Source organism: Tachyglossus aculeatus, chromosome 4 (genome assembly GCF_015852505.1).
Source record: "Tachyglossus aculeatus isolate mTacAcu1 chromosome 4, mTacAcu1.pri, whole genome shotgun sequence".
NCBI classification, from domain to species: domain Eukaryota; kingdom Metazoa; phylum Chordata; class Mammalia; order Monotremata; family Tachyglossidae; genus Tachyglossus; species Tachyglossus aculeatus.
In genome coordinates, this window is record NC_052069.1 from 112,764,015 (window position 1) to 112,791,519 (window position 27,505).

The 27,505-nt window shown below is 48.2% G+C and overlaps 1 protein-coding gene across 1 annotated transcript in view; it reads right to left on the reverse strand.

Annotated features, from left to right (window-relative positions):
- NTNG2 (netrin G2) overlaps positions 1–27,243 on the reverse strand; it is a 91,347-nt gene extending 64,104 nt beyond the window's left edge. The window contains exons 1-2 of the mRNA XM_038744717.1: positions 26,221–27,243; positions 21,602–22,674 (exon numbers count right to left, since the gene is read on the reverse strand). Of these exons, the coding sequence (XP_038600645.1) occupies positions 21,602–21,814 (213 nt within the window). The 5' untranslated portion in view covers positions 21,815–22,674; positions 26,221–27,243. The remainder of the gene's footprint in view (positions 1–21,601; positions 22,675–26,220) is intronic.
- Between the last annotated feature and the right edge of the window lie 262 nt (positions 27,244–27,505).

The following is a 27,505-nucleotide window of genomic DNA, read 5'->3' on the forward strand; positions in this document are numbered from 1 at the left end:
AAGGTCACGCAGCAGACAAATGGACCTGGAAGCACAGCCCATGAGGGGCTCACCACTTAGCATTCAGCTGTCTGAAAAGCAGCGTGGCTTAGTGGATAGAACATTCATTCAGTCAGTCATGTTTATTGAGCACTTACTGTGTCCAAAGCAATGTCCTAAGCGCTTGGGAGAGTGAAGTACAACAACAACCAGACACTTTCCCAGGCCACAAAGAGCTCACAGTCTATAAATGGACCTAGGAGTCAGAAGGCCCTGGGTTCTAATCCCGCCTCCATTTGTCTGGTGTGTGGGCAAGTCCCTTCACTTCTCTGTGCCTCAGTTCCTTCATCTGTAAAATGGGGATTACAAGTGTGAGCCCCACGTGGGACAGGGACTGTGTCCAACCTGATTAACTTGTATCTATCTCAGGGGTTAGAACAGTGCTTGGCACATAGTAAGTGCTTAAACAAGTACTATTATGATTATTATTCACCTCTCGGTATAGCTGGGAAGCGCTCTTCTGGTCATTACCCTAGGGACCAGAGGTGAGTTAGGGAGGCAGGACAGCAGTCATCCGTGGGGCACAGGGTAACTCTCTCACCTCTCCCACAGACCTGATCTCCTTGTAATCTCCCCAGCGCTTAGTACAGTGCTTTGCACATAGTAAGCACTTAATAAATGCCATTATTATTATTATTATTGTTATTATTATCCTCTCTCTGACCTTCTCCTATTCTGAGAGTGTGCTGTCCAGAGGGAGGAAAGCTTTGTTCACCCTTCAGATGGAAAAGGGGGGAAAATCCTCCCTAACACTCTACTTCCTATTTATTGGTTAAAAAAAAATGTCAGTGCTGGGGTTAAATTATTAACACAGCGGAAATGGAGCCTCTGTTCAGAGGAGTTTCTAATTCTAGCTCACCTTAATGTCTCTCTCCCTCCGCCCCTTTGCACGCTCTCTCTTTCTCTGTGGTTTTATTGATTTCTCGCTATCGCAAGGTTTCTCTCTTTTTCTTGTTTCTGTTTCTCCCGAACCAGAGGAGCAAGAGTGCAAGGTGACCCCCTCCGCTTGGGCCGCGGGATGCTCTGCCGTCTGGGCCTGCGTCTCCGGATCCCGTGAGTCAGCAGAAACCCACACTGCTGCCTGAACGGAGCAGCCCTTAGTAATCACAAGTCGGGATCCGGGCTGGGAAAGGCATATTTTGCTTTTGTTTTATTTTTCCTCCTGGCCCCTGAACAATTACCGAGGCGGGAGAGGAGAGCCAGCCGAGAGGCTGCCTCTCCCCCGGGCCCAGACTCTGCCAGCATCCAGCAGGAGAGAGAGTTGCAAAACTCAACCACTCCTCACCCTAATCCCACATCTTCCTGTTTGCCTGGGCCCACTGCTTCCTTCTATCCAGGTGTTGGGAACAAGGGGAACACTACAAATAATAATAATAATAATGATGACATTTATTAAGCGCTTACTATGTACAAAGCACTGTTCTAAGTGCTGGGGAGGTTACAAGGGGATCAGGTTGTCCCACGGGGGGCTCTCAGTCTTAATCCCCATTTTACAGATGAGGTAACTGAGGCCCAGAGAAGTTAAGTGACTTGCCCAAGGTCACACAGCAGACATGTGGTGGAGCCGGGATTCGAACCCCTGACCTCTGACTCCAAAGCCCGGGCTCTTTCCACTGAGCCACGCTGTGGCTTAATGGATAGAGCGTGGGCCTGGGAATCAGAAGGAAGTGGGTTCTAATCCCCGCCACATTTCTGTGGTGTGACCTTGGGCAAGTCACTTCACTTCTCTGTGCCTCAGTTACCTCAACTTGAAATGGGGAGAAAGAATGCGAGCTCCACGTGGGACAGGGGCCGTGTCCATCCTGAATAACCTGTATCGACCCCAGCACTTGGAATAGTGCTTGGCACAGAGTAAGCACTAACAAGTAACATAATTATTATTAGTAGTAGTATTTTGTCCAGCTGGGAGATAGGGGGTCAGCGGTCTGTGGGTAACGAGACCCTGAGCAGTGACCCTTTTGGAGTGTTGGGCTAAGAAACACATCCAGTATATAGGTATCTCTACAGTGCTGCAATTATCTGGATCAAACTGAAGAAAGCATTTTAGCCTTAATTCCCAAGGCAATTGAAGTTAAAATGTTTTGGTTTCGGGGGGGTAGCGGGAAGGCAGAAAAGTAGGGACTGGCTATCTTCCCAACCAAGTTCTATGAAAAATGGTCAATCCTATCCATGACTTTGGTGCGAGGGGCACAAGCATAAAGAAGCAGGGCCCCTCAAACTTTAGTGCAATCTTGCAAATACTTGCCTAGGGTGAACAGCGCTGTTTTGAATGAAGAATGAGTCAACAGGGCTACTTCTGTGGCTCATTTTGGGCAGGGAATGTGTGTGCTAATTTTTCTTGTCTTGTAGTCTCCCAAGCGCTTAGAAGAGTGCTCGGCACACGGTAAGCACTCAATAAATACTATTGAATGATTGATTGTAGCTCTTTCTACCATTGGGCCAGGTGGTCGGTCTGGGGTACTTGACACAAGGCTGCTTTAGTCCACTTGGCAGCTATAAAAAGGTAATAATAATAACAATGATTAATACTAATTATGGTATTTGTTAAGTGCTTACTATGTGTCAGGCACTGTACTAAGCGCTGGGGTGGATACATCCTTTCAACAAAAGCATTTCAAACATTTGGCTAATTGTCTTTTCATCCTTCTGACGAGAGACAGACTAGAGAAATACAAATGCTTAGTAGAGGGCATTGTACTGAGTAGGAGATAAATAATTCCTTTCTAGTATTACTACTAAAGAAAAGTGAGGGTCCAGATGGGTAGAGAATCCCTGCTTTTTTGGATTGAGGCCAAAAGTGATAAATCTTTTTAAAAGAGAAATATTCTCAACCTCTCTCCACTAAAGATAGCTATCGGGCCATTTTTACTCCTCTTTCTCCCCGCTCTGTTCCCGAAAAAACAATGTCCCATGGCCTAGTAGATATAGCACAGGCCTGTGAGTCAGAAGGACCTGAGTTCTAATACTGGCTCTACCACTCATCTGCTGCGTGACCTTGGGCAAGTCACTTCACTTCTCTGGGCCTCAGTTACCTCATCTGTAAAATAGGGATGAAGACTGTGTTACAGAGACAGAGACTGTGGGACAGAGACTGTGTCCAACCTGTTTATCTTGTATCTTTGTCAGCTGTGAGACTTTGGACAAGTCACTTAACTTCTCTGTGCCTCAGTTACCTCATGTGTAAAATAGGAATTAAGACTGTGAGGCCCCCGTGGGACAACCTGATCCCCTCGTAACCTCCCCAGAGCTTAGAACAGTGCTTTGCACATAGTAAGCGCTTAATAAATGCCATTATTATTATTATTATTATTATTATTATTATTATTATTATTACCCCAGCACTTAGTACGGTGCCTGGCACATAGAGCTTAACAGATACCATTAAAAAAGAAAAAAGTGGTCCTGCCCCATTAAAGCTGTGTAGAAGGGATGAGAAGAGATCCCGTGGTATGGGAACCATGGGGGAGGCTGCCTTTTCATTCCCATTCAGCACAGCCAGGTTGGGAACTGGGTCTAACTTCCTGGGTCTGGATCTAGGATGGGAGGGATGGGAGAGGCCTCCCGATCAGAGAGACCCTCCCTCCAGCACTCCTCAGAGGACTTTGTTCCCTGATCCCCCAAGTCACCACTTCTCTCAGGAAACAATTCCTCTGCCTCAGATAAAAGATCCCAAGAGCCTCAACACTGTCCTTTTGCAAGATCAGTCTGTCATCCAAGGCCCTGAAAGACACCTTCTTTCCCTCAGTCTCCTCTCCTAAACACAAAGCAGTGTCTGGGTCTCCTGTCACCCTTGCTCATCTCCCCAAGCCCCGCCAAAAACACAGCCCACTAGTAGTAGTAGTGGAGAAGCAGCATGGCTCAATGGAAAAAAGGTGGGCTTGGGAGTCAGAGGTCATGGGTTCAAATCCTGGCTCCGCCAATTGTCAGCTGTGTGACTTTCAGCAAGTCATTTAACTTCTCTGTGCCTCATTCACTTCAAAATAGGGATTAAGACTGTGAGCCCCACGTGGGACAACCTGATCACCTTGTATCCTCCCCAGCACTTAGAACAGTGCTTTGCACATAGTAAGTGCTTAACATATGCCATCATTATTAATAGTGTCTATTAAGCGCTTACTGTGTGCAGAGCTCTGTACTAAGAACTAGAGGAGACTATACAGGTGGCAATTAGACAGGGTCCCTGCCCCTTGGGATGGGGTGAGTGGTCCTCACAATCTCAAAACACTCAAGGACACCCACAAGTATGCATGCTCAGCTTCCCCTTCAACTTAATGCTTACAAAAATCAGGTAATGGGTCTAAAAGAAACCAAGTAGTGGAGACCAGTCCATGGTGTTAGCAAGCTCAGTCTCTCCTCTCTTTGTCCTTCCCTCTCCTCTCCCCCCCTCCTCGCTGAAAACATTGCTCGTGATGACCTTCTCTTTTATTTCTTCTTTCCCACTGTTTCTTTTATTACCTTTCGGTTAGATATTCACCGGCACGAGGACTCATGGGGACCTCAGAGAGGGTCTAGCTGCAGGCGGATGCTCGTGCTCTTTCAGGCTAGTGGTTTAGGGGAGCGGGAGGAGCAGGTGGACCAGCTGCAGAAAATGTGTGGGCCTGTAGATTCGGGGAGCCAATTCGCAGAGCTATAATAAAAACCTCTGCAGATTCTCCGTGGTTTCAGGGACGGGATCAGTCTACCCGTAGCTTTATAAATGCATGTGGCCCCCAGACAGCTCCTTCCTTAGCTTTACTCCCTGAAACAGCCGTAACCAGACAACAGGGCTCTGTAAACCACAGAGGGTAGCTGCCAATTTCCCTTCCCAAAGAGCACAGTCCTGGACTAAACTTCCCAACAAGCCATTCACTCACACACTCTTGCACAAACCCCGAGACCCCCAAGAAATTACACCTCAAGACCCCCAGGTCATCACACCCCACTCCTATCCACTTGCGGGTCCGCAGTCAGATTCAACTCTGTACTTAGGTTAGTCAGAGTGGAATACTGGGCACCAGGGAGGTAGGAGTTAATTGCTCTTGGAGATAAAAATTCTATTCTTAAGAGGATAATCTCTGCTTTGCCCTCAGGCACACGTGGGTTTGGGCCTCAGCCTTGGCTTCCATGTAATAATTTTTGAACAGCTCCTTTCTGAACTGATAATCCTCTCCCCAGCTGCCCCTGCCCCTATTTCCCCTCCTCCCCACCACCTCATCTCACCATCCAGCCACCAACACCAACTGAAAACCTGGAGGAGTCCAGGGGAATCCGGAACACAGGAATATGGTCTCTCCTTCTCACTTAGCTTCTGGGCCTCAATTTCTTCATCTGTAAGATGGGGGTCCAACCCCTGTTCAGACCTGAGCCCCCTGTGTCCCTGTGTCCGACCTCATTACCTTTTATCTACCCCAGTGCTTAGTACAGTGCTTGGCACAAAGTAAGGGCTTAACAAATATCACTTTTTCTTGCTTTCTCACTCCCCAACTCCTCTTTAAAGAGCTGTACAGAAGGCAAAGCTTTGTGCCTCCATCTCACCTATCGCACCACCAACCCCTGGCCCACATCCTGCCTCTGGCCTGGAACGTCCTCTCTCCTCAAATCCGACACTTACTCTCCACTCCTTCAAAGCCTTATTGAAGGCACATCTCCTCTAAGAGGCCGTTCCAGACTAAGACTTCCCTCATCTTCCTCTCCCTTTGGCTTTGCCCTGACTTGCTCCCTTTTCTCTTCCCCCCTTCTAGCCCCACAGCACTTACATACATATCTGTAATTGTATTTATTTGTATTGATGTCTGTCTTCCCATCCTAGACTGTAAGCTTGTTGTGGGCAAGGAATGTGTCTGTTTATTGTTAATTCATTCATTCAATTATATTGGGTGCTTACTGTGTGCAGAGTGCTGTACTGTTATTTTGTACTCTCCCAAGTGCTTAGTACAGTGCTCTGCACACAGTAAGATCTCAATAAATATGACTGAATTAATGAATGGCAAGCTTATTTCCCCCTATTTGAAATACCCACCTTCTGGAAGGAGAAAGCAGGGGATCCTGAGGAGGAGTGACAGGATGCTCACTGTGGTCAGGGAACGTGTCTGCCAACACTGCTGTATTTCTTTCATGGCATTTGTTAAGCACTTACTATGTGCCAGGCACTGGACTAAGCGCTGGAGTAGATACAAGCTAATCAGGTCGGATCCAGACGATGTCCCACTTGGGATTCACAGTCTTTATCCCCATTTTACAGATGAGGGCAGTGAGGCACAGAGACTAAAAGTGCCTTGCCCGAGGTCACACAGCAGACAAGTGGGACTAGAACCCAGGTCCTTCTGATTCCCAGGCCCAGGCTCTATCCACTAGACCATGCTACTTCTCTCCCAAGCACTTAGTACAGTGTTCTGCACACAGTAAGTGCTCAATAAATATTATCGATTGATTGATTTTGGCTGGTTACCTCTGTGCTGATGGAGAATTTTCTCTCCCAACCCCACCCCCTGGTCTCTTCTCCCAGTGGCAGAGAAACGGAGTGGCCACAGAGACTAGAGGAAAGGACGTTAATAACAGTGAAGGCCTCTCACCAACCTCCGGCCTCCCAAGACTACCTTTTCCCTTCTCCCCTCACCTAAAATCAAGGGTTGCCCAGACAACAACTTCCCTATAAATGAATTCTGAGGATGTTTTGCCTGTCTTCCACAGATGTCCGGGACAAGAGTGAAAGTTTTCAAAGCCCCCTCCCTATTGACGATTCTCATTTCTCTCCCTCTGCCCTAGTGGGCAGGGAACGTATATCTGCCAATTCTGTTGTACTGTACACTCCCAAGTGCTTAGTCCAGTGCTCTGCACATACTAGGAGCTCAATAAATATCATTGATGATGATAATAATAAAAATACTAATTATAGGATTTGTTAAGTGCTTACTATGTGCCAGGCACTGTACTGAGCGCTGGGGTGGGTACAAGCAAATTGGGTTGGTTACGGTCCCTGTCCCACATGGGGCTCACAGTATCAATTCCCATTTTAGAGATGTGGTAACTGAGGCACAGAGAAGTGAAGTGACTTGCTCAAGGTCACATAGCAGACAAGTGGCAGAGCTGGGATTAGAACCCATGATCTTCTGACTCCTGGCCCACGCTCTATCCACTACGCCCTGCTGCTCCTCTATGATGATGATAATGATGGTCATCAGGGGAAATTCCCCAGCTGCCCTCAGCCTACATCCCCAACCTGTGTACCCGAGGAGCTAAGCTTATTGGCCTCCCAATCATTTCTCCCCAGAATTAGGACGTGCAACCTGCCACCCAAAGGGCTCAGCTACCTTTACCAAATAATCCAGAGGGCGAAGAGAGGGGGGAAGGAAATGGCAGGGGGAGAAAAGCTGCCCAATAAACAGCATCCAGAGAGCGTATGGTAAAGTGCATTATTGATTCAGGACTAAGAAAATGCTTAGAGAGTAGGAAAAGCGTCCTGATCTTTAAAAGCCTGAATGCAGTAGCCTGGATCCATGTAGCCTTAGCAAAGCGAACCTGCTCTGCTGACATGAATATTTTATTATGGTAAGAAAAAAAAACAACAAACCCAAGGCTGGGATGATTTAAAAGGGGAGGGAGCAACTTGGGTATGGGGGGATGAGGGAGAGGTGAAAATGGGTCTCTAAAGGGAAATGGTCTGTTGAACCTTCATTTCCCAAGTTCCTGCAAGAAGGCAAATCCAAGGGGAACCTGGATCCGATTGTCTGCCTGATCCGAGAGTCTGCAAGGGTCAGTGCTTGGGGCCAGTAATACACGCTTCTTCCAGGAAGAAAGGGACCTACGGCCTAATTTGGCTAGGCCAAGTGACCATTCATTCATTCAACTGTATTTATCGAGCTCTTGCTGAGTGCAAAGCAATGTAGTGAGCAATTGGGAGAGTACAATACAACAATAAACAGTCAGGCCCTGCCTTTCCCCGCCCGCTTGTCTCCTCCTTGTCCTCCCCCACGGTTCTGCTAAGACCATCTGGCTGTCAATTCACCCTCCAGTTTCATAATATAGTACTCTCCCAAGCGCTTAGTACAGTGAATCTGCTCACTTCCAGCTGGCCGAGGAATCTTGCTTCCTGTCCAGCCCTGGGGAGCCTCCGCCTTTCATCCTGTGTGGATACACTTACTCGCATCAGATGTTCCCCCTGACCCAGACACTTTGAAGGCAGTTGCGGCGGTCCCCGCATGTACCAACACATTAGCCTGTGTGTTGGGAAGCAATGGCCGACCATGTGATATTTAAAGACCCAAAGGACCATCACAGCCTCCTCCTCCTCCTCCCTTCTCCGCGCAGCCGAGGAAAAGCTAAAAGAATTGGGTTTGAAGAGTCTGGGAGGAGAAAGCTGAGGCAAGACTGAACAATGACCTTCAAGACACCGAAGGGCAAATACGTGCACCGTCGTCTGTTTCCCTTGAAATCAAGTTAAGCAACAACTGAGAAGCAGCCTGGCACAGTGGACAGAGCATGGGCCTGGGGATCAGAAGGTCATGGGTTCTAATCCTGCTCCGTCACTTGTCTGCTGTGTGACCTTGGGTAAGTCACTTCACTTCTCTGGGCCTCAGTTGCCTCATCTGAAAAAATGAGGATTGAAACTGCCCCACGTGGGACAGGGACTGTGTCCAACCTGATTTGCTGGTATCCACTCTAGCCCTTAGAATACTTCCTGGCACATAGTAAGCACTTAACAAATACCATGATAATAATAATAATAATAACTGTTATGGGAGAAATTTTTAGGTTCACTATAAGGACAGTGACATCGGGTTTGCGGCCACACAGCTGGGCTGAATAATAGCGTGGTCACTTGGTCTCATTTTTTTCCCCTCTACCCTAGTGGGCAGGGAACATGTTTGCCAACTCTGTTATATTGTACTCTCCCAAGCACTTAGTTCAGTGTTCTGCACATACTAAGAGCTCAATAAATACCATTGATGATGATGGTCAGTAGGGGAAATCCCCCAGCTGACCTCAGCCTACGCTCCCAAGCTGTGTGTACGTGAGGAGCTGAGACAGTTTGGGGGGCTTGCCCTTGGGGAGATGCAGGGAGGGCTGTGGGGGTGAGTGGAAGAGGGATATGGAATAGTCAATAACTTAAAAGGAGAATAGAATCGTGTTGGTTTGGGACGATTTAAGTGTGGCCCTGGTGGCTTGGACTGGTTGACTTTTACAGTCCTTTCTGGGTGAAGGACTCTACATCACCAGTGGAATAATTTGAAGAGTGAAGAGATATGGACCTAGTGATGCTTACGGAAAATAATTTGTGCACGTGCGGCAGTGTGTAGTGTACATAGGGGAGAGGAGAGACAGCCGGGGGACGGGAGGGGAGAGGCAAGGAGACCAGCAAAGTGGTGGACACTGAAGTCCAGTCATGATGTGACCAGAGCTTGTACCAAAGTAGTAATTTGGGTAGAGACAAGGGAGCAAATCTGGGAAATGTTGTGAAGGAGGAACCAACAGTCTATTAAATGTTATAGTGGAAAGACAGCAAGAAGTCAAGGATGATTCCAAGGTTGCAGGCTCTGGGAATCAATTGATCAGTGGTATTTACTGAGCACTTACTGTGTGCAGAGCTCTGTTCTAAGTGCTTTAAGACGGTACAATAATACAACAGAGAAGGGAGGAAGGTGGTGGTGTTGGATGGGATGGGAAAGTTAGGAGGAGGAGTATGTTTAGGGGGAAAGACTAATTCTTTGGTTTAAGACACATTGACTTTGAGGTCCCAGAGGGATATCCAAATGGTGATATCCTGAAGGCAAACAAAGTTGTGGGATTGCAGGCTGGAAGTGAGGTCAGAGCTAGAGGGATAGATTTGGGAGTCATCCACATAGAGGTAATAACTGAAGCCATGTGAGCAGACAAGTCTCCCTACAGAGTGAGTGTAGAGGAAGAAGAGTCAGCAGATATCTAGACTAAGAGAAGCAGCATTGCCTAGTGGTTAGAGCACGAGTCTGGGAGGTAGAAGGACCTGGGTTCTAATCCTGGCTCCGCCACTTGTCTGTTGTGTGACCCTGGGCAAGAAACCTCACTTTTCTGTGCCTCAGTTACCTCATCAGGATTAAGATTCTGAGACCCTTGTGGGACAGGGCCTGTGTCCAACCTGTTTTGCTTCGACCCATCTCAGCAGTTAGTACAGTGCCTGGCATGTGGTAAGCACTCAACGAATACCATCTTCAGGAAGAGGATGAGAAGTAGAAGAGGAGTCGGTGAACAAAACTTAGAGGAAGCAGTTTTGCTTCGACCCATCTCAGCAGTTAGTACAGTGCCTGGCACGTGGTAAGCACTTAACAAATACCATCTTCAGGAAGAGGATGAGAAGTAGAAGAGGAGTCAGTAAACAAAACTTAGAGGAAGCAGTTAGAGAGACAGGAGGGGAAGCAGCTTAGTTCTGTGTCAGCAAAACCGAAGCCTGATAGTGTTTCAGAGAGGAGGGAGGCAGTCCACGTGGTCAAAAAAAGCTAAGAGGTTGAAGAGGATCAAGGTGGCTTAAAGCTCTTTGGACTTGATTATGAAGAGGTCATTGCTGACCTTAGAGAGCGTAGTCTTGGGGGAGTGAAGGGGTCGAAAAGCAGACTGCAGTAAGTCACAAAGTGTTGGTGGAGAAGAAATGAAGGCAGCTGGGGGAATCCGACCTGTTTTAGGGGATTGGATAGGAATGGGAGCAGGGAGATGGGGTTATGGCTGAAAGATTGTACCCTGTAGCTAAACAACCTCCATCACCAACCTCCCCCTCCAACACCCACCCCTAGGGCTGACACTCTCACTGAGGCAAACTGGCCAATTGCCTAGGGTGCAGTTTGGCTAGGCGGAGGCACTTCTTTCTCTTTTCTACTTCCACTACTCACCTCAACTGCTTTTCTTAAGTTCCTTCCTTTTGCTTCAGGAGCCAAAATGCCTTGAGCCATCCCTGTTTCCACCCCCTTTCCAGTCATCCATCCAGCCAACATCAAGGTCAGGGTCCCTCTCTGCCCCGGCAGAGGTAACGTCTCTCGCTCTGCCCCCTCTCCCTCCCGTTGCTCTTGCTGTCCTTAAAAGCAGGGAGACTCACCTCCTGCGCCCTCCCCCATCCCCTCTGGCACTTCGACCCTCTATTTTTAGTTTCCTTTCTGTCCCTTGGGGATGGTGTGTGCATTTTTTTTCCCTTCCCCTGAAAACAGATCGGATTCCTCCCTGCAAATCCGTTAGCTTTCCCCGGAGCTGCTGCAAGGGAGAGCACATCACGCCAAATAGACATGTAATAAGTGAATTATCAAATAAATGGATTACCAGGCTGGATGATGTCTCAAAGGGCAGGGGAAGAAAGAAAAATCCACCACCGCTGCATCTCCAACCCTCCTTCCTCCAGGGTCGGGCCACTGCAGGCGGAGCAGGAAGGGGAAGCAGTTACTGGAGGCAGAGTGTTTGGCCATGTAACCAGGAAAATAACTCCTTCAGTGGATCAGACTCTTCCGAGCCGAGGAGCTCTAGGTGTTTCAAGTCTGTTTCTCTTTTCCATCCTCACAACTCTTTGCTGGCAGGGCAGGAGACTGGCAGAGGGAAGCCAAGGCCCACAGTAATTAAAATGACTTCCCCTAACTCAACTCTTCTTCTCCCTCTTCTACTACCCCATGACAAATTCATCGCTCACTAGATCCCAACTCAATGGTCCAGGGATGGAGTGGAGGTGAGCATAGCCGATTATCCAGTTCCATTCCAGACAGTCCAATTTTAGCAGGTTTGTTCTCTTTCTAGGAAGGATTGGGCACTGGATGCCTTGACATCTGATATTTTATTTTCAGCCCCCCATTCTCCTACCACCGAGTTCCATGGCTCAGAAGTGGTACCTGTGTTTACAGGGACCAGCAGGAGATCACGAAGGCTCTGGAATAAGGGAGAAGACACGGCTCATCCCAGAGAAATGCTCTAATTCTGGGTGACCTTGGGTGGACTTCAGCAAAATGGCTTCTGTGATGGCATTATGCTACGCTGGGTCTCCAGCAAAACACACGTAAGGTCACGTGTGTCAATCTGTCCAGTATAACAATCACTGTGGTATTTGTTAAGCCTTTAGTGCAGGCCACCCACTGTACTAAGCGATGGAGTAGATACAAGATAATCAGATCTGACATAGTTACTGTCCCACTTGGGGCTCACAGTCTAAGTAGGAAGGAAAACAGATATTGAATCCCCATTTTACAGATGAGGAAACAAAGGCCCAGAGATGTTGACTTGCCCAGGGTCATACAGCAGGAAAGTGGCAGAGTCAGGATTAGAACTCAGGTCCTCTGATTCCCAGGCCTATGCTTTTCTGCTAGACCATGCTGCTTCTTGGTACCTCAGAATCCAGGAGGGCTGTCAACGGCCACCTTTCCAGAGATACTGGGAAATGTCAGTCAGTCGATTGAGTTACAGCAACTCAACTTTGGATTATCCACACTACCAGAAGACAGAAGTAGCTTGGTCAATACAAAACAACAGATTATAAGAAACATGAGGAAGTTTGGGTCAGTGAAGACCTGTTAGCCCCAGAGTCAGTGTGAGACAGACTCTCACACTGTCAATAATGTCAATTATTGTCAACTATGTCAATAATGCTGGGAGATGGGTAGAGAAGGTTGGAGGGAAGGCAGGCTGGCAGTGGAAAGAGTTTAATTTAAAAACTGCCTCAGATCAATCAATCAATGGTATTTATTGAGCACTTACTGTGTGCAAAGCATTGTACTAAGCGCTTGGGAGAGTACAATACAACAGAGTTGGTTGACACGGTCCCTCCCAACCAGGAACGTATGTTCTAGAAGGGGAGATATATCAAAATAAATTACAGATACAAACATAAGTGCTGTGCATTTGTGTACACATCCATAAGTTAGTGTACTTATGTACACTAGGACTTGAGCTGGTTGTGGGCAGGGAATGTGTCTACCAACTCTGTTGCACTGTATTCTCCCAAGTACATAGTACGTTGCTCTGCAGACATTAAGTGCTCAATAAATACCATGATTGATTGCTGTGGGGATGAGGGTGGGGTAAATATCAAGTGCTTACAGGGTTTAGAACTAAGTGCCCAGATGATGCCAGAGGAAGCAAAAATAAAGAAGTCCACTCGCAAATCACTTAAAGCGGATTGTACCTGTGAGCGGTTCTTACAAAGTAGATGAGGAGGTTCAAATGAAAAGTCCCAAAAGGCTACAAGAAGGTTCAGGGGTTATTCATTTATTCATCCCCTTTCCTTCCTCCACAGGTAAGTGAGGGCTGAATGATTATTATTGGTGCTATTATCATCATTTTATGGTATTTATTAGGACTAGGGTTATTCATTGTATTTGTTAAGTACTTACTTTGTGTCCAGCACTATTCTAAGCGTGGGATAGAAACAAGTTAATCAGGTTGGACGCAGTCCATCAGAACTGGATATCATCATAACTTCTTTCCTCTCCCAACCTATCTCTGTCCTCTCCTCTCTCTATCCACCTCAGCAGAGAAATGACCAAGGGCACAGCACCTCAGGCACCATCTTCCCATCTTTGATCACCACCAAAGTGTGGTTTTACTCCCTCCAGAAAAGGAGGGACCAACATTTTCTCCCGAGCACTCCTGCTTCAGAGAAAAATCCCACCATCTCTAGGCTGTAGACTCTAGACTCTAAGCTCATTGTGGGTAGGGAATGCATCTGTAATATTGTACTCTCCCAAGTGCTTAGTACAATGCCCGGCACACAGTAAGCTCTTGGTAATACCACTGACTGACAAGCTGGCCCCAACCTAACTTGCTCTGTCTTTAGCTCTGGAATCTTGCTGCTCTTCTGGAGTTATTTAGGATGCAGGAGGTTGGGTGTGGTCATCTCTGCCTAACAACTCCAGCGCGTAGTACAGTGCCTGGCACATAGTAAGCACTTAACAAATACCACAAAATATAGAAGGTTTGCTCCTCAAACTGGCACTCCTATTGGTTACCCTGGATCCAGGCCTGGCCCTGGCGAAGCAGGCAGCAGGAGAAAGAAGGAAGAAAAATCAAGGGCTTGGACAGAACCAGAAGTAGCAGGGCCTAGGGTAGAGAACACAGGCCTGAAAGTCGGGAGGATCTGGGTTCTAATCTCTGCTCCACCACTTGCCTCCTGGGTGATCCTGAGCATGGGCCTGGGAATCAGAAGATCGTGGTTTCTTATCCCGGCTCTGCCATTTGTCTGCTGTGTGACCTTGGGCAAGTCACTTCACTGGGCCTCAGTTGCCTCATATGTAAAATTGGGCTCGAGACTGTGAGCCCCTCGTGGGACAGGGAGTGTGTCCAACGTGAGTTGCTTGAATCCACCCCAGCGCTTAGTATGGTGCCTGGCACACAGTAAGAGCACTTAACAAATACCACAATTATTATTATTTGCTTCTCTGTGCCTCAGTTTCTTCATCTGTAAAATGGGGATTAAATACCTGCTTTCTCTCCTGTTTAAACTGTGACCTCCACATGGGACAGGGACTGCCTCTAGCCTGATTACCTCGTAGCTAATCCAGTGTTTATCATGGTGCTTGACACATAAGTGCTTAACGAATACCGTTATCATTATTACTCTTCAAACTGTCCTCTCTGCCATCTTCTCTCCGATCCTCTACTTACTGGCACAGCAGTGGAAGGCAGCACTGATGGCAGGTGCCTGCTAAGGAGGTCACAGCAATCTCTGTGCCCAGAGAAAGCCAGGAAAGTGGGGCCATTTCCCTGCACACTGCTGATTCACCACTGTGGTTGTTTTACATGCATGAGAGGACACCTGAAGTAGGTCAGCAAGTGAATCCCCCTAAGGGCCTCTCCAGCCCTAAAGAGCCAGGCTTCAGACCTCTGTTCCAAAATGGCAAGGAACTGTTCTCCACCATTCATTCAATCTTATTTATTGAGCATTTACTGTGTGCAAAGCACTGCACTAAGTGCTTGGGAGAGTACAATATAACAATAAGCAGACACATTCCCTTCCCATGATTAGCCATCAGTCTAGACATCATCATCCTCTGCTGGGAGAAACTGGAAACGGGGTAGGAGTAACCCTAAGCACCACTTGCCGCTTTTCCTCATGTGCTGGGATGCTCATGTCATTTGCTTTATTATTTCACCACCACCTCTCCAGTCTTTCTGCCCCCCTGCCTGGACGATGCCCACCTGGGCCCAAGTTGTGAGGGAGCCCACTCCATCAGGAACACCTGCCCTCCATCACCATAGGCCTGCTCACCATTAAGGGATTTTTCTTTTTTGAATGTGGTTCCCCATTACATCAGTCATTCTTGGCTTCCAGTTCTTCAGATCAAGTGGCTGCACCACCCCTGCTCTGTGCCATGGATGAAGCTGAGGTTTGGGTGAAAGAAAGGTCATCACTGACCACCTGCCTTCCCTCCTCTCAATCGGATTAGGCAAATCCCCAAGCTGTTGCGCTGAGCTCCTGGGGATGGGTAACGAGCCAACATCCCCAATGGTGGGGATCAATCTGGGATGAAGTGTAGCTAGGAAGGACCTCAGCTCTCCCTTCCCCATTCCAAGAAACCACAGACCCCTGAGGTGCAGATGGGCGGGTTCTCGGAAGTACCCTGACTCCTGACTGAAAGTCTCCATCACATCTTCCTAGTCAAGACGCTGAGGACATTTTGATCCCTCTAGACTGTAAGCTCATTGTGGACAGGGTATGTGTTCATTCATTCAGTGCATTGTGTTTATCGAGTGCTTTCTGTGTGCAAAGCACTGTACCAAGTGCTTGGGAGAGTACAATATAACAACAATAATAATTAAGGTATTTGGTAAATACTTACTATGTGTCAAGCACTGTTCAAGGAATTCATTATTTCAGTCGTATTTACTGAGTGCATACTATGTGCAGAGCACTGTACTAAACCCTCAGAAAGTACAATTCGGCAACGGAGACAATCCCTACCCAATAATGGGCACTGGGGTAGATATAAGGTAATCAAGTTGGACACAGTCCCTGTCCCACACAGGGCTCATAGTCTTAATCCCCAGTTTACAGATGAGGGAACCAAGGCCCAGAGAAGTGAAGCAATTTGTCCAAGGTCACACAGTAGACATGTGGCAGAGCCAAGATTAGCCACATCCTCTAACTTCCAAGCCTGTGCTCTTTCCACTAGGCCACGTTGCTTCCCAATAAACAGACACATTCCCTGCCCACAATGAGCTACCGACTCGTCGTACTGTACTCTCCTAAGTGCTTAGTACAGTGCTGTGCACACAGTCAGTGCTAAATAAATATCATTAATTGATCGATTCCCTCAGCTCCGTCTCTCCCCACCACCATTCTGTGGAACAGAGCTTGAAGGGAATTTCCCCGCTTACTCCTGCCCCAGGAAGCCCATAGCAAACAGGCCACGTGACTCAGACCAAAGCCTGACTGCTGCTCCACTTCTCTCAGTGCTCTGCTTTTGGAAAAGAAACCTTCCACCGTCCAACAAGATGTCATCAAAAGGAACTATTCTTATCCTAGGCCGGTTCCCGCCTCAGGCTTTTTAAATAGCTCATTGAACTGTTTTAACGAGAGTGACTGAGTGAAACCCAATCTTTGCAGCAGCTTCTCTCGGACTGAAGCTGGGCAAACCCTTCCAAGTCCTTCAGTGTGATTCCAGATTCATTGAGTCTTCACCTCCCACTGGACCTGGGAGTGAAGTCGAACGGGGAGAGAGAGCATGTGTGCCTGCGTGGGAGGCATGTCTACAGCCACTTGTGCCCTGGGAAAATGGGATTGTGAGAGCTGTAGAGTGGCGGGGGAGGGAGGCCAACCGTCGGAGGTCAGGCTTTGAAATTCCACGATGGAAACTTTGCACACACAATGAGGTCTGGCAGAAGACAGGGAGTCTGTGACCTGAACTTTGCACGCAGCGCTCAAAGTCAAACAAATATTGACGGGGAGAGAAGAGATCGGAGGAGGTTTTAGGTAGAATTTTATCATCATCAGTTGATTAATCTGGCAACCGCCCTGAGGGTAGGGACCAAGTTGTTTACTTCTCAGGCAGGTAAATTGAGGCCCAGAGGAGTCGGAGTAGTAGCTGTGAAGGCAATTAGTAAATCTAAAAGGCACAAAACCCCTGCCCTGGTTCTTCCTCCTGGCTCTGAGCATTAAGATCACTGCAACACTGCATCTTGGACCACTCCTTGGGCACGACTCAAATCGCTCTTTGGAGCTGCAGCATCCTTCTCCACCAACACTGACACTGATCAAGAAAGTGGGGAATATCTGACATCTTTGTGCCACGACTAGTTCAGGACAAAGAGCCAGCGCCATTTCTCAGGAAAGGAGCACTGACCCTTGGGAAATCCTCTCCAGACCTTCATCCCAGATAGTGCTCTAGAGAGAATCACACTCAGTATAGTGCTCTGCATGCAGGAAGTGCTCAGTAAATACCACTGATTGCTTGATTCTTGGAGCCAAGACCAGCAAGAGCAACTGCACTCCCTCTCGCTGCTGCAACAGTAGTTCTTCCAACAGCCGCTTTCACCTGGGCGGTCACCACAGGGGAATTCACAGACTCTGAGAACTCACCGGGGCCACTCAGTTCTGCTGCTCTGGTGCATGAGTCAGCAACAAAATCATTATCCAGATTACAGTTTTGGACACCAGCTCCTCGCCTATGTCCCAAAGACGTCTCCCTGGCAGGGAGGGTTTTCTTTTTAATTTCATAAGCTGCACACGCAGCTGGCGGAGTAATGCATGTCTGATTCTTCTGCCAAACGATATCTGGTCCTCTAAATGGAGAACCTGAGAGCAGCTATTGCCTTAGGGCAACTTTGAAACTATTTACAGATTCATGCCCTCCTTTGTTTCTCTCTTCTAGTCCGGTGGAGTGGACATCTGGTGACCCGGTCCCGTCAATGCCCTCGACACGAACTGCTCCTCCTGGGAATCTGCTGGCATCTTTGACTGCCCCCGCCCACCACAAGCACCACCCTTCCCGCATCCTCTAAACATCTGAGCCTCCGATGCCCAGGAAGGAAAAGGTCAGCCTGCCCACCCCCTGCCCGCTGAATGCCGCAGCCCCACCTTTCCTCATTGAAATTTCACCCTTGCCCAAGCAGCCTCGGTTGAGAGCTATTCCCTATTAATTCTCATTGTGCATTTAGAACCATCCAGGTTTTTATTTATTCATTTATCTTGTCTATCTTCCCCTCCCTTTCCTCGCCAGAGTGAAATTTACAATTCATCTCTCAAGTGGCCTTGCCCGAAGGGCGTTGATGTGAACGATGAGAAGGGAGGAAGACTGGGGAAAGGGAGAATAACGCCCTCTCCCAGCCTTCCTCGGCCTGGGGAAATAATAATAGTAATAATAAATGTGGTATTTCTTGACTGCTTACTATATATCAAGCACTATGCTAAGTGCTGACAAGAGAGAATGTAGACTGCAAACTCACTGTGCGTAGGGAACGTGTCTACCAACTCCGTTATATTGTACTCTCCAAAGTACAGTGCTCTGCACACAGTAAGCGCTTAATAAATATGATTTGATTGATTGATAATCAGGTCCCACATGGGGCTCACAGTCTAAGTAGGAGGGAGAAGAGGTATTGAATCTCCATTTTTCAGATGAGGGAGCTGAGGCACAGAGAAGTTAAGTGACTTGCCCAGGGTCACACGACAAGTTAAGTGGCAGGGCTAAGATTAGAACTCAGGTCCTCTGACTCACAAGCCCATGATCTTTCTACTAAATCGTGCTGCTTCATCTAAGTCCCCATCTTTCCCCTGAAAGTGTTTAATCCTCTTGCTGCTTACTTCAGTTTGCCCTCTGTATTTAATCCAATTATAAGCACCGTAGGCAAGCGCATGTAGGGCCCACAGACCCTTGGCTATAAAGAGCAGGGAAGAGCAGATTTTGGCCTAAGAGAGCTGTCAGTTTTTTTTAATGATATGTGTTCAGCGCTTACTATGTGCCAAGCACTGTACTAAGCACTAGGATAGATAGACATGTCCTAAATGGGGCTCAGTTTTCAGCCCTATTTTACAGATGAGGTAACAGACACAGAGAGATGAACTGATTTGCCAAGGTCACACAACAGACAAGTGACGGAGCCGTGATTAGAAACCAGGCCCTTCTGATTCCCAGGCCTCTGCTCTATTCACCGGGCCATGCTGTTTGTGGAGCGATGTGTCAGGGACCCTGCTTGGCCCTTCATTCCTGACCACACCACTTTCCCAGTCTGGCTCTGGTTTATCCACATCCAGGCCTGAGTGAGGCCGTGAAGATGGGGCTAGGATTAGGAAGAGAAAGCGACATCTGAAAGTGAGGGTCAGGGAGGATCTGAACAGCTTTTTTTTTTTTTAATGGTATTTGTTAAGCACTTACTATGTGCCAGGCACTGTTCTAAATGCTGGGGTAGATACAAACATTTGTAGTCAGGTTGGATGCAGTATCCCTGTCCCACATGGGGCTCACGGTCTTACAGATGAGGTACCTGAGGCACAGAGAAGTGAAGAGACTTTCCTAAGGTCACATAGCAGACAAGTTGGGGGTCCAGGACTAGAATCCAGGTCCTTCTGATTCCCAGGCCCATGCTCTATCCACTAGGCCACGCTGCTTCTCTTCCCTAGGCCACAGCTTGATGTGCAGAACTGAAAGGCAGGAGGGTTCAGAAATCAACAGGCTGGGCCCCTTACAAGCCAGAAAGACCCATTTCCAGACGACACTCTCCCCTCTCCTCCGGGAAAACCAGACTTTCAGAGGTCAGCCTAATGGGCCGCAAAGTCAGCCCTTCTACCTGGGCTCACATTCTCATAGTTGGCACATTTGTAAGCAAAAGAAGAGCAGGAGAACAGGACATAATGAATTATTAAAGTTAATTCAACAAGTGGAGGAGCGTCGAGGAGCTGACTGCAGTGGGCGCCTTGGAATTTTTGCCTTAATTCTCCAGTAAATCCCATCCCTGTGGCTTTGCCTGGGCTACAGTCCACAGTCAGTCCACTAGGAAGGTGAGGGGTGGGACTACTTGAAACCACCTGGACCCCGGGCAAGGCTCCAGCCCAAGGGTCCCTATGCTGCCAGCACAGGAGGTCACAGCCAGGCAAATAGAGGGAAGGGTCTTTATAGTGACCCTCCCCCCGCCAGAGCTTGTAGTACAGTTGGTAGTCAGGACTGTCCCTTTCTCTGCCCATCAGCATGGACTCCAGGAAGGTGGTCCATTCCCAGCTGCTCCTAGCCAGGAGAGTGGCCCTGACCTGGGATTTATGGTCATCTTTTGACCCCTCGAGCCCTTTAAACAAAGCGAACCTGGTGAATAATGAATCAGCCACTCCCATCGACCTTTGCGGTATGCCAAATAAAATATTTAAGGGAAAAATATGTTAAAGATTTTAAATAAAAGAGCGGACGACGGCCTTTCCTTAAGGATCGGAGAGGCAGGTCCCCGCATGTGCTCTGGGGTCCGGTATCTGAGACTCAGCGGAGGTCAGCCCCACCCCTGCTCCCTGATCTTGACTCCCTCTGGGAGCCCTTTCTTCCCCATTGAGCTCTGTTCCCTCTCTGCACCTCCCCACCAGCATCGGAACCAGAACCAGGCCGGATCACCCCCGACCGCTTCGGGCATCCTTCCGACCAGCCCAACCTTGCTCCATCTTAGTCCTCCACTTCTCAGCCAGCCCGACGGGCAATGGCAGAGTAGGAGAACCGGCCCCAGTCCAAGGAGGGGACAGGACACCAGAGGTAGATCACAATACACAGGAACAGATGTGACCCGGCGTGGGGCTCACTCGACCCTTCTTGTGGGGAGGGGGGTGACTGAACGATGGAAACTACTGACTACCGGGCCATGTGGGCAGTCTACCAACTCTCATTTTGTACTCTCCCATGCGTTTAGTACAGTGTTCTGCACACAATATGTTGCTCAATAAATGCCAGTGATTGATTGATTAGGTAACCTGAGACAAATCATAGAAAAGCTTCCCTCCAGCCAGAGACAGGGCTGAGGTAAATGTCTAAGTAAGCATCCTGATTCACCAGAGCCCAACCTGAGCACAATCCCTTCTCCTCCACATCCCTCCTCCTCTCCCTTCCCCGCAAAGTTTTCTGGCCCGGAGAAACTCCCCTAAGGTGGGTAGAAATTCAGGCAAGGAAAGCGGGTCAAAATGATACTCTTGCTTCTTCAGTGTTCTGATCATTTAAGTTCTTGTTACCCAGAAGATGATGTTCAATTGCCATGCCCTCCCCACATACACCTGAAGGTTGAAAATATCCAGACTGGATGTATTTAGCCTTCTTTTTTAATGACATTTGTAAAGCGCTGACTATGTTCCAGGCACTGTACTAAGCACTGGCATAGAAGCAAGCTAATCAAGTTGGACACAGTCCATGTCCCATATGGGGTTCGTGGTTTTAATCCCCATTTTACTGATGAGGTACCTGAAGTCCAGAGAAGTGAAGTGACTTGCCCAAGATCACACAGCAGACAAGTGGCGGAGCTGGGATTAGAATCCAGGACCTCTGACTCCCAGCCCCGTGCTCTTTCCACTAGGCCACGCTGATTCTTACCCTCTGCCTCTCCGTTGCCCCAGGGCCTCCCACCCCAAATGCCCTGTGGAGAAACCCCAGTCTGGGAGAGGGGATGAAGACAGGTTGGGGGGACTTACATGAGTGCAGAATCTCTCCGGGGGGTCCCCGCAGGTGATTCCAGAGGGATCGACTTTGACCCTCACATAGTCTTTCATGCTCAGGACCTTGGGCTGGCAGGCATAGAATTCCCAGGATGGGCCCTCATCCGTGCTCACCCAGGACTTACAGATGTCATAGTCCCCCATGGCTGGTAAGAGGCAGTGGAGCAGAAGAGGAACCAGGAGGAGCATGGCAGCTGAAGCCCAGCCTAAGGGACCCAGCCGGTGGATCCGCCTCGAGGCCCAGAGAAGGCAGTGACTGGGTCAGGGGTCCCTGTCAGGATCAGCATGGAAGCGCCGCATCTAAAAGGACAGCAGAACCGCAGGTGGGCCGGCCGCCGGGTCTCAAGCAGAGAAGGGGAGAAGGTCCAAAGTCAGCTGATGCCGGGGATTCCGGTTGTTGCTTCTCGGGATGCCGATCAGTGGGTCAAAAAGTTTCCCCAAATTTCATCTTCCCTTGGCATAAGGAGCACCACCGGTCACGTGTCCTTGAGATGAATCTGATCAGAACAGGCGCGTTCTCAAATTGCGACAAGGCATCGAAATGGGATAGGGGAGAAATCTGCAGACTCTCCCGTGAGGCCGGATCGGATTCTGTCCTTACAGTCAGGGAAGAGTTTGAAAATCCCCCTTAAAGTGTGACGTGCTCGAAGTAGCTTTCGAAAACACAAGCCTGCGTCTTTCTTGATTTTTGGTTTTCTGTCATCAGGTAACAAATGGGTGATCGGGAAAGGGGGTCTTTGGGATTCGACAATGTTTCGATCCAAAAAAAATACACGTATAATGATCTTAACGTAGATCTAAGGTGATGACTGTGTGGCCGTGGGGCTGAAAGTGAAAAAGCCCAAGAGGTGTTGGTAAGGGAGGGTACTTTCTGCACTTCTTGCACCGGGGAGATGCATTAATGGGAGCCAAGCTGACCCTGGCATCGAGCCATAGGCAACTTAATGTGAAGTTTCTGAGGCTTCAGCTACAAATCCATCCAGGTACCTGGGGTCTGTCTTTTCTTTCATTGTAAGAGGGGAAGAGAGAGGGCTCATTAGCAACAACACCTGCAACAAATTAAAAAAGAGAGGAAAAAAATAGAGTTACGAGAACAAAGCTCTCCCACGAAATGGGCAAAAAATGAGGCTGAGTGATCAGGGCCTCCGGAGAGAAAGTAGGTTATTTTTATTAATACTGGAGATGCACATTTGAAGAGAGAACACATTATCAACACAGCAATGAGTTTTCCTTGGCCCAGGATGGGGACAGGAGGCTGGAAACGGGGGCTCCTAGCTGGGATCTCTGACTTTCCAAGTGCTCTTCAGGACCCTCGACTGGATGAGTGCCTTCCAAAATCAAACGGCAGCAAGGAACTCCGCAGGAGTCCTTAGAAGGAAAAGGCTGGACAAAGGCATGTAGGCACTAATAAATAGATAGTTGTGTCAACATAAGCTAATAAGCAAGGGCTCTGGGCAAACAAATGCCACACTCCACAAGTCACATCCGGCTAGACCTGAAAGGTTAAATTTCATTTTTAAAAATTTAATAAATTTGAGTAATCCTAAAGGATTCATAGGATGCAATGAGATTTTCTCATGCTCATTTGTTTGGATTAGGTCCCACCATTTTCACTGTCCCATCCTCACTGATTATGTTTAAGTAGCGGTCGCCAAAATAGCAATGCTGATGGTTATAAGAATAAATGGGAACATTTCCAATCACAGATTAAAATCATCCCAAAGTTACAAGTTTGGCTTTTATCTTGCAGCAAGACAAAAGACAGAGGGTTTGTCCCTATCAGGAAGTCTGAACAAGCTTCCTTCATCTTCTCCCTCTCCTCTCCCTCCCCATAAGGGAGATAACAAGCCAGAGGTGGCAATTCACTTCAAACCTGACCCAGTGTGTAGCATATCACAGACTCGGGTCTTTGGTGAAACCCTAGCATGGAGCTCATCGGTAGCGCTTCACTGTGGGGAGGGCTGGCCTTTGGATATTTCTGTTAACACCTCCCTTCCCCCCTTGCCCTCAGGATGAAGGACTTCAGTGGGAGATGACTAGAAGCGCCACTCAGCACCTGCCTCCAATGCCCATCTTTGGCTTTTCGCCTCTACCTTTTAAAAGGGAAACCTGCTCAATGACTTCACCCAGCCTGGAACGCTCTCTGGTACAGTACAAAGCTCAAGGAAAGAATACCTTCTGGTTTCTATTTTTACAGTATGAGTAAATGTAGTAAAAATAAAGTAGTGCTACAAGCAAGGGTCTAAATGCTGATACCAGAGATGTCGCTCTGCTTGTCAAAATGGTCAGTTCCCAATTTAATACATTAAATCGTTTACCTCCCACTGTTTAATAACATCAAAGAACAGGTAGAATTCTCTTTCAGAACCCAAACAGGTCAGATTTGGTTGTTGTTTTTTCTTTCCGTGGATTAGTTAGCCTCTTAACTTTAAAGATCTGTTGTCGAACCTACAAGATACAACAGCTCTTCTTGGCAGAATGACTATGTCTAAGAAATACAGGCAGAGGGAAGGATTACAAGCAACATATTACAAAAATATCTATTAATTGCTGGGCTGAGTTAGTTCCCAAATGCCATGAATTCTCCCAAAATGGGGGGGGAAAATACACAACAACAAAATCTGCTCAGAAAATGTATTTACAACCCAGTCAATCAAATGGGCATTGTTGGCACTGAGTGAAAATTGTGATTTCAACATTCTATTTGGCCAGAAACAGTCACAAGACTCTCTGAATAATGAGGCAGAAAGCAGGGGGTGGGAAATACGAAGGACAATTTTCAGAACTGGAGGTTTTATTCTAGTGGATGGTTTTCATCCTCAGAAAATAAATCTTCATGGATAATATTAAGAAACTGCAGCTCGTGGAAACAAATAGAATCAGGAATCTTTATTTTCTTCTAAGAGTCCCCCGGAACCACCAGGGTCTTAAAAACACAAAATTAGATTTGGTCGGGAGAGCTGAACTTAGATTTCTTGGCTTTATTTAATTTACACGTCTTACATCTACTTGGGATCGCTAAAGAGCAAGGCTGAGTTACAAGCGGCTGCTCTGGAATTAAGTAAAGTTAAAGCAGCAGTACTTATTGCCGTGTAATCTTCCCAGAAGCTTTTGCTTATTCAGAGGAACACACCCAGCCGACAAGCTGAACCTCGGCTGCTATCCTGTTCAGAACCACCAGACTAGCATTTAACGGTAAAGACAAATGGACAGCCCGTGAACCCTGGAAGGAGGATGCAAACTCAAGAACACAGCAGAGCTCAGAGAACAGACACGTCCCCCAGAGGAATTTTGTAAGTCTCCTACTGTTCTAACTGCCTCATAATGCGTTTGTGGTTCCAGGCAAATGGATGTTGCTTCCTCTGGTCTCTGCCTGGTTTATTTTAACACTAAAAGGACTCCGAGCTAACTCAAGGGGGAGATATTCGAAAGCAGTTGCAGGTCAGAGAAGGGGTCTTCGGGATTAAGTCACGGTTGCTTATTTGGTACTTAAAAACTTCAGGACGGGTAAAAAGGCAAAAAAAAAAAAAAAAAAAAAAGTTCCACACTTCCAGCAGGGTGAATACCCTGAGAAGAATGGAGACATCTGCTGTTTTCCCCGAATTGTTACAATCCCGTGTACCTTTTAGGGGGTTGCGTGGAAGGGCCTGGAGGGGCTCAAGTTCGGATCTATGTTGCCGCTTTTGGTGGAAAAGAAACTGCATGCATTACAAATGGAGTCATTCTGGGCAATTCCACAGCGGCTTTTCTTTACGAAAGTTAGATGCAAGCCAGGTGATTAATTAATAATACCGAGTTTAATAAAAATTTCTGGCGCAGACCAGCCCCGAGGATGCCCTTCTCATTTGGCATTGACTCCTTTAATTAGAAGAATCCAGACAAAGCACCCGGGAGTTAGTTACCTCTTTCTCCCCCATCTCACCTGCCTAAACCGTTCGGCAGCCGGGCCAGAATCCAGGCATCTTGGAGGTTCCCTAAAGCCCCCAGTCCCCAAGAATGCGACTGGCTCTCTTGCCCTCAATTTCCTCTCCCCAAACCTCCCCTGTCCTCCTCCCACAGTGCTCCCAAATCAGCCTCCAACCCCCTGCTCTACATCCCTGTTTCTAGAAGACCGAGCCAGAAGTTTGAGCTTCCCTTCAACTTCTCACTCAAGCTGTCTGCAGATAAGGCTTGGGGTAGATTTCTACCCCTGGATGGGGCAATTTGTCTTTCATGGGATGGGGGGAGGCCCTGGAGAAGGAAGGGTTAATTATCTTTGCACAACACACACTCTCTGACCAAAGACATTAAACTACGGCAACAAAAAACCCAAAATAAGGAAAAGAAAATGCAAGCCAGTCAGTCAGAGCAGCCTTCTCCTTTAAGACCCTGCTAGGAACACACTCCTCTCTAAGGGGTAACTAGGATGCTCTCTCCCCGGAGCAGACTCTACTAAATAACTTTTACATCCGATAATTCTCCGGGTTGCTTTAAGCAGCGTCTGGGTAATGGGAGCCTCTTAAAATGAAATCTGCCTTGCCAATCTGCAGTATCTCTCTACCCCACCCCCCCAACTCCATCCTCTCTCCCTCTCTCTGTGTGTCTCCCCGCCTTACCCGAGCTTGGAGTCTCTGTAGCAGGCGCAGTAAGGGCTGGATTCCATGGAGAGCAGGTCAGCTTGCCAGCCAAAGCAACAACACAAAAAAACCCCCTCTGGTCACCGCTTTCTCTCCTCTGGCTGTGCGGTGGGTGGGTCGTTCAGGGAGTGGAGGGGGTGAGAGCTGGTCCTTTTCTCTCCATCCTCCTCCTCCTCCTCTTCCTTGTCCTCCTCCTCCTTCCCCTCTCCTCCTCCTCCTCCTCCTCTTGCTGCTGCTTTTAGTTTGGGATTTGGAAGCAGTCTGCAGCCGTCCCAAAGATTCTGCGGATGGGCGGAGGCAGAGCCCCTTCTGAGACTCAGACTGGAGTGGCTTCTCAAGAACTGAAACTTTTTTTTTTTTATTTTCCTGGGGTGGGGTGGGGATCCAGAACGAGCCCCTAGAATCTGATTCCTTTTTTCCTCCTCCCCCGGCTGTTGGACTGTATTTCACTTCTCATCCAGGACGTTTAGCATTCCCCCAGCTCAGCTCCCAGACAGATGGCTCGGAGCTTTATGCTCTCTCCCTCTGTCCCTCCACTCCTCTCCAAGTTAATACTGAGGCAAAATCCTTTTGCCATCACTTTCAATCACAATCGGAGCTTTTATCTCAGTGCCTGATCCAGTCTGCGTAACTTCCTCTGTGTGGCTTTAGCATACCATCCCACCACGGAGCAATGTTCTTCTTAAAGGTGCAGGAAAGAAATAGAAGCAGGCTCCGGGGAAGAGCCTCAGCAGAGGATGGGCTGTAAAGAGGAGGGTAGCTCTCCAGCTGAGGGTTGCCGGGACACAGAGATGCTAGCCGGCCAAGCATCTCTCTCCCACACCCCTCCTGGGTCCACCAGTCAGTCCTCTAATGCAATGGCTGGGCATCCCCCAGCTCAGCTTGACCATGCATGCAATTGCGATACCCCACTGTCCTCCTTGTGAGATGCTCCTCGCCGCTCCTCCGTGGGCTCTGGAGCAGTTGGCAGGGGATAGGCAGGTTTGGGGGTTGCAGCTGGCAGGGGGTTAGAGAGGGGATTGCCCCCCTGAAGCCCACGCCTGTCAGGCTGGGGTCTTTACCCTGCTAGATTTGATGGCCTCTGGCTCTCAAATGCTGCTACACATAAGGACCAGAGCAGTGGGTAAGGGTTGGGTGGGTGGATTTGGGGAGCTGGGGGAGAGCGGGAGGGGGGTGGGTAAGAACTAAGCAAATAACTAGAGACTGACTATCAGCTGACACATCAACGCCTCCACCCTGATGGGCTCTGCTTTTGATTAAGCCA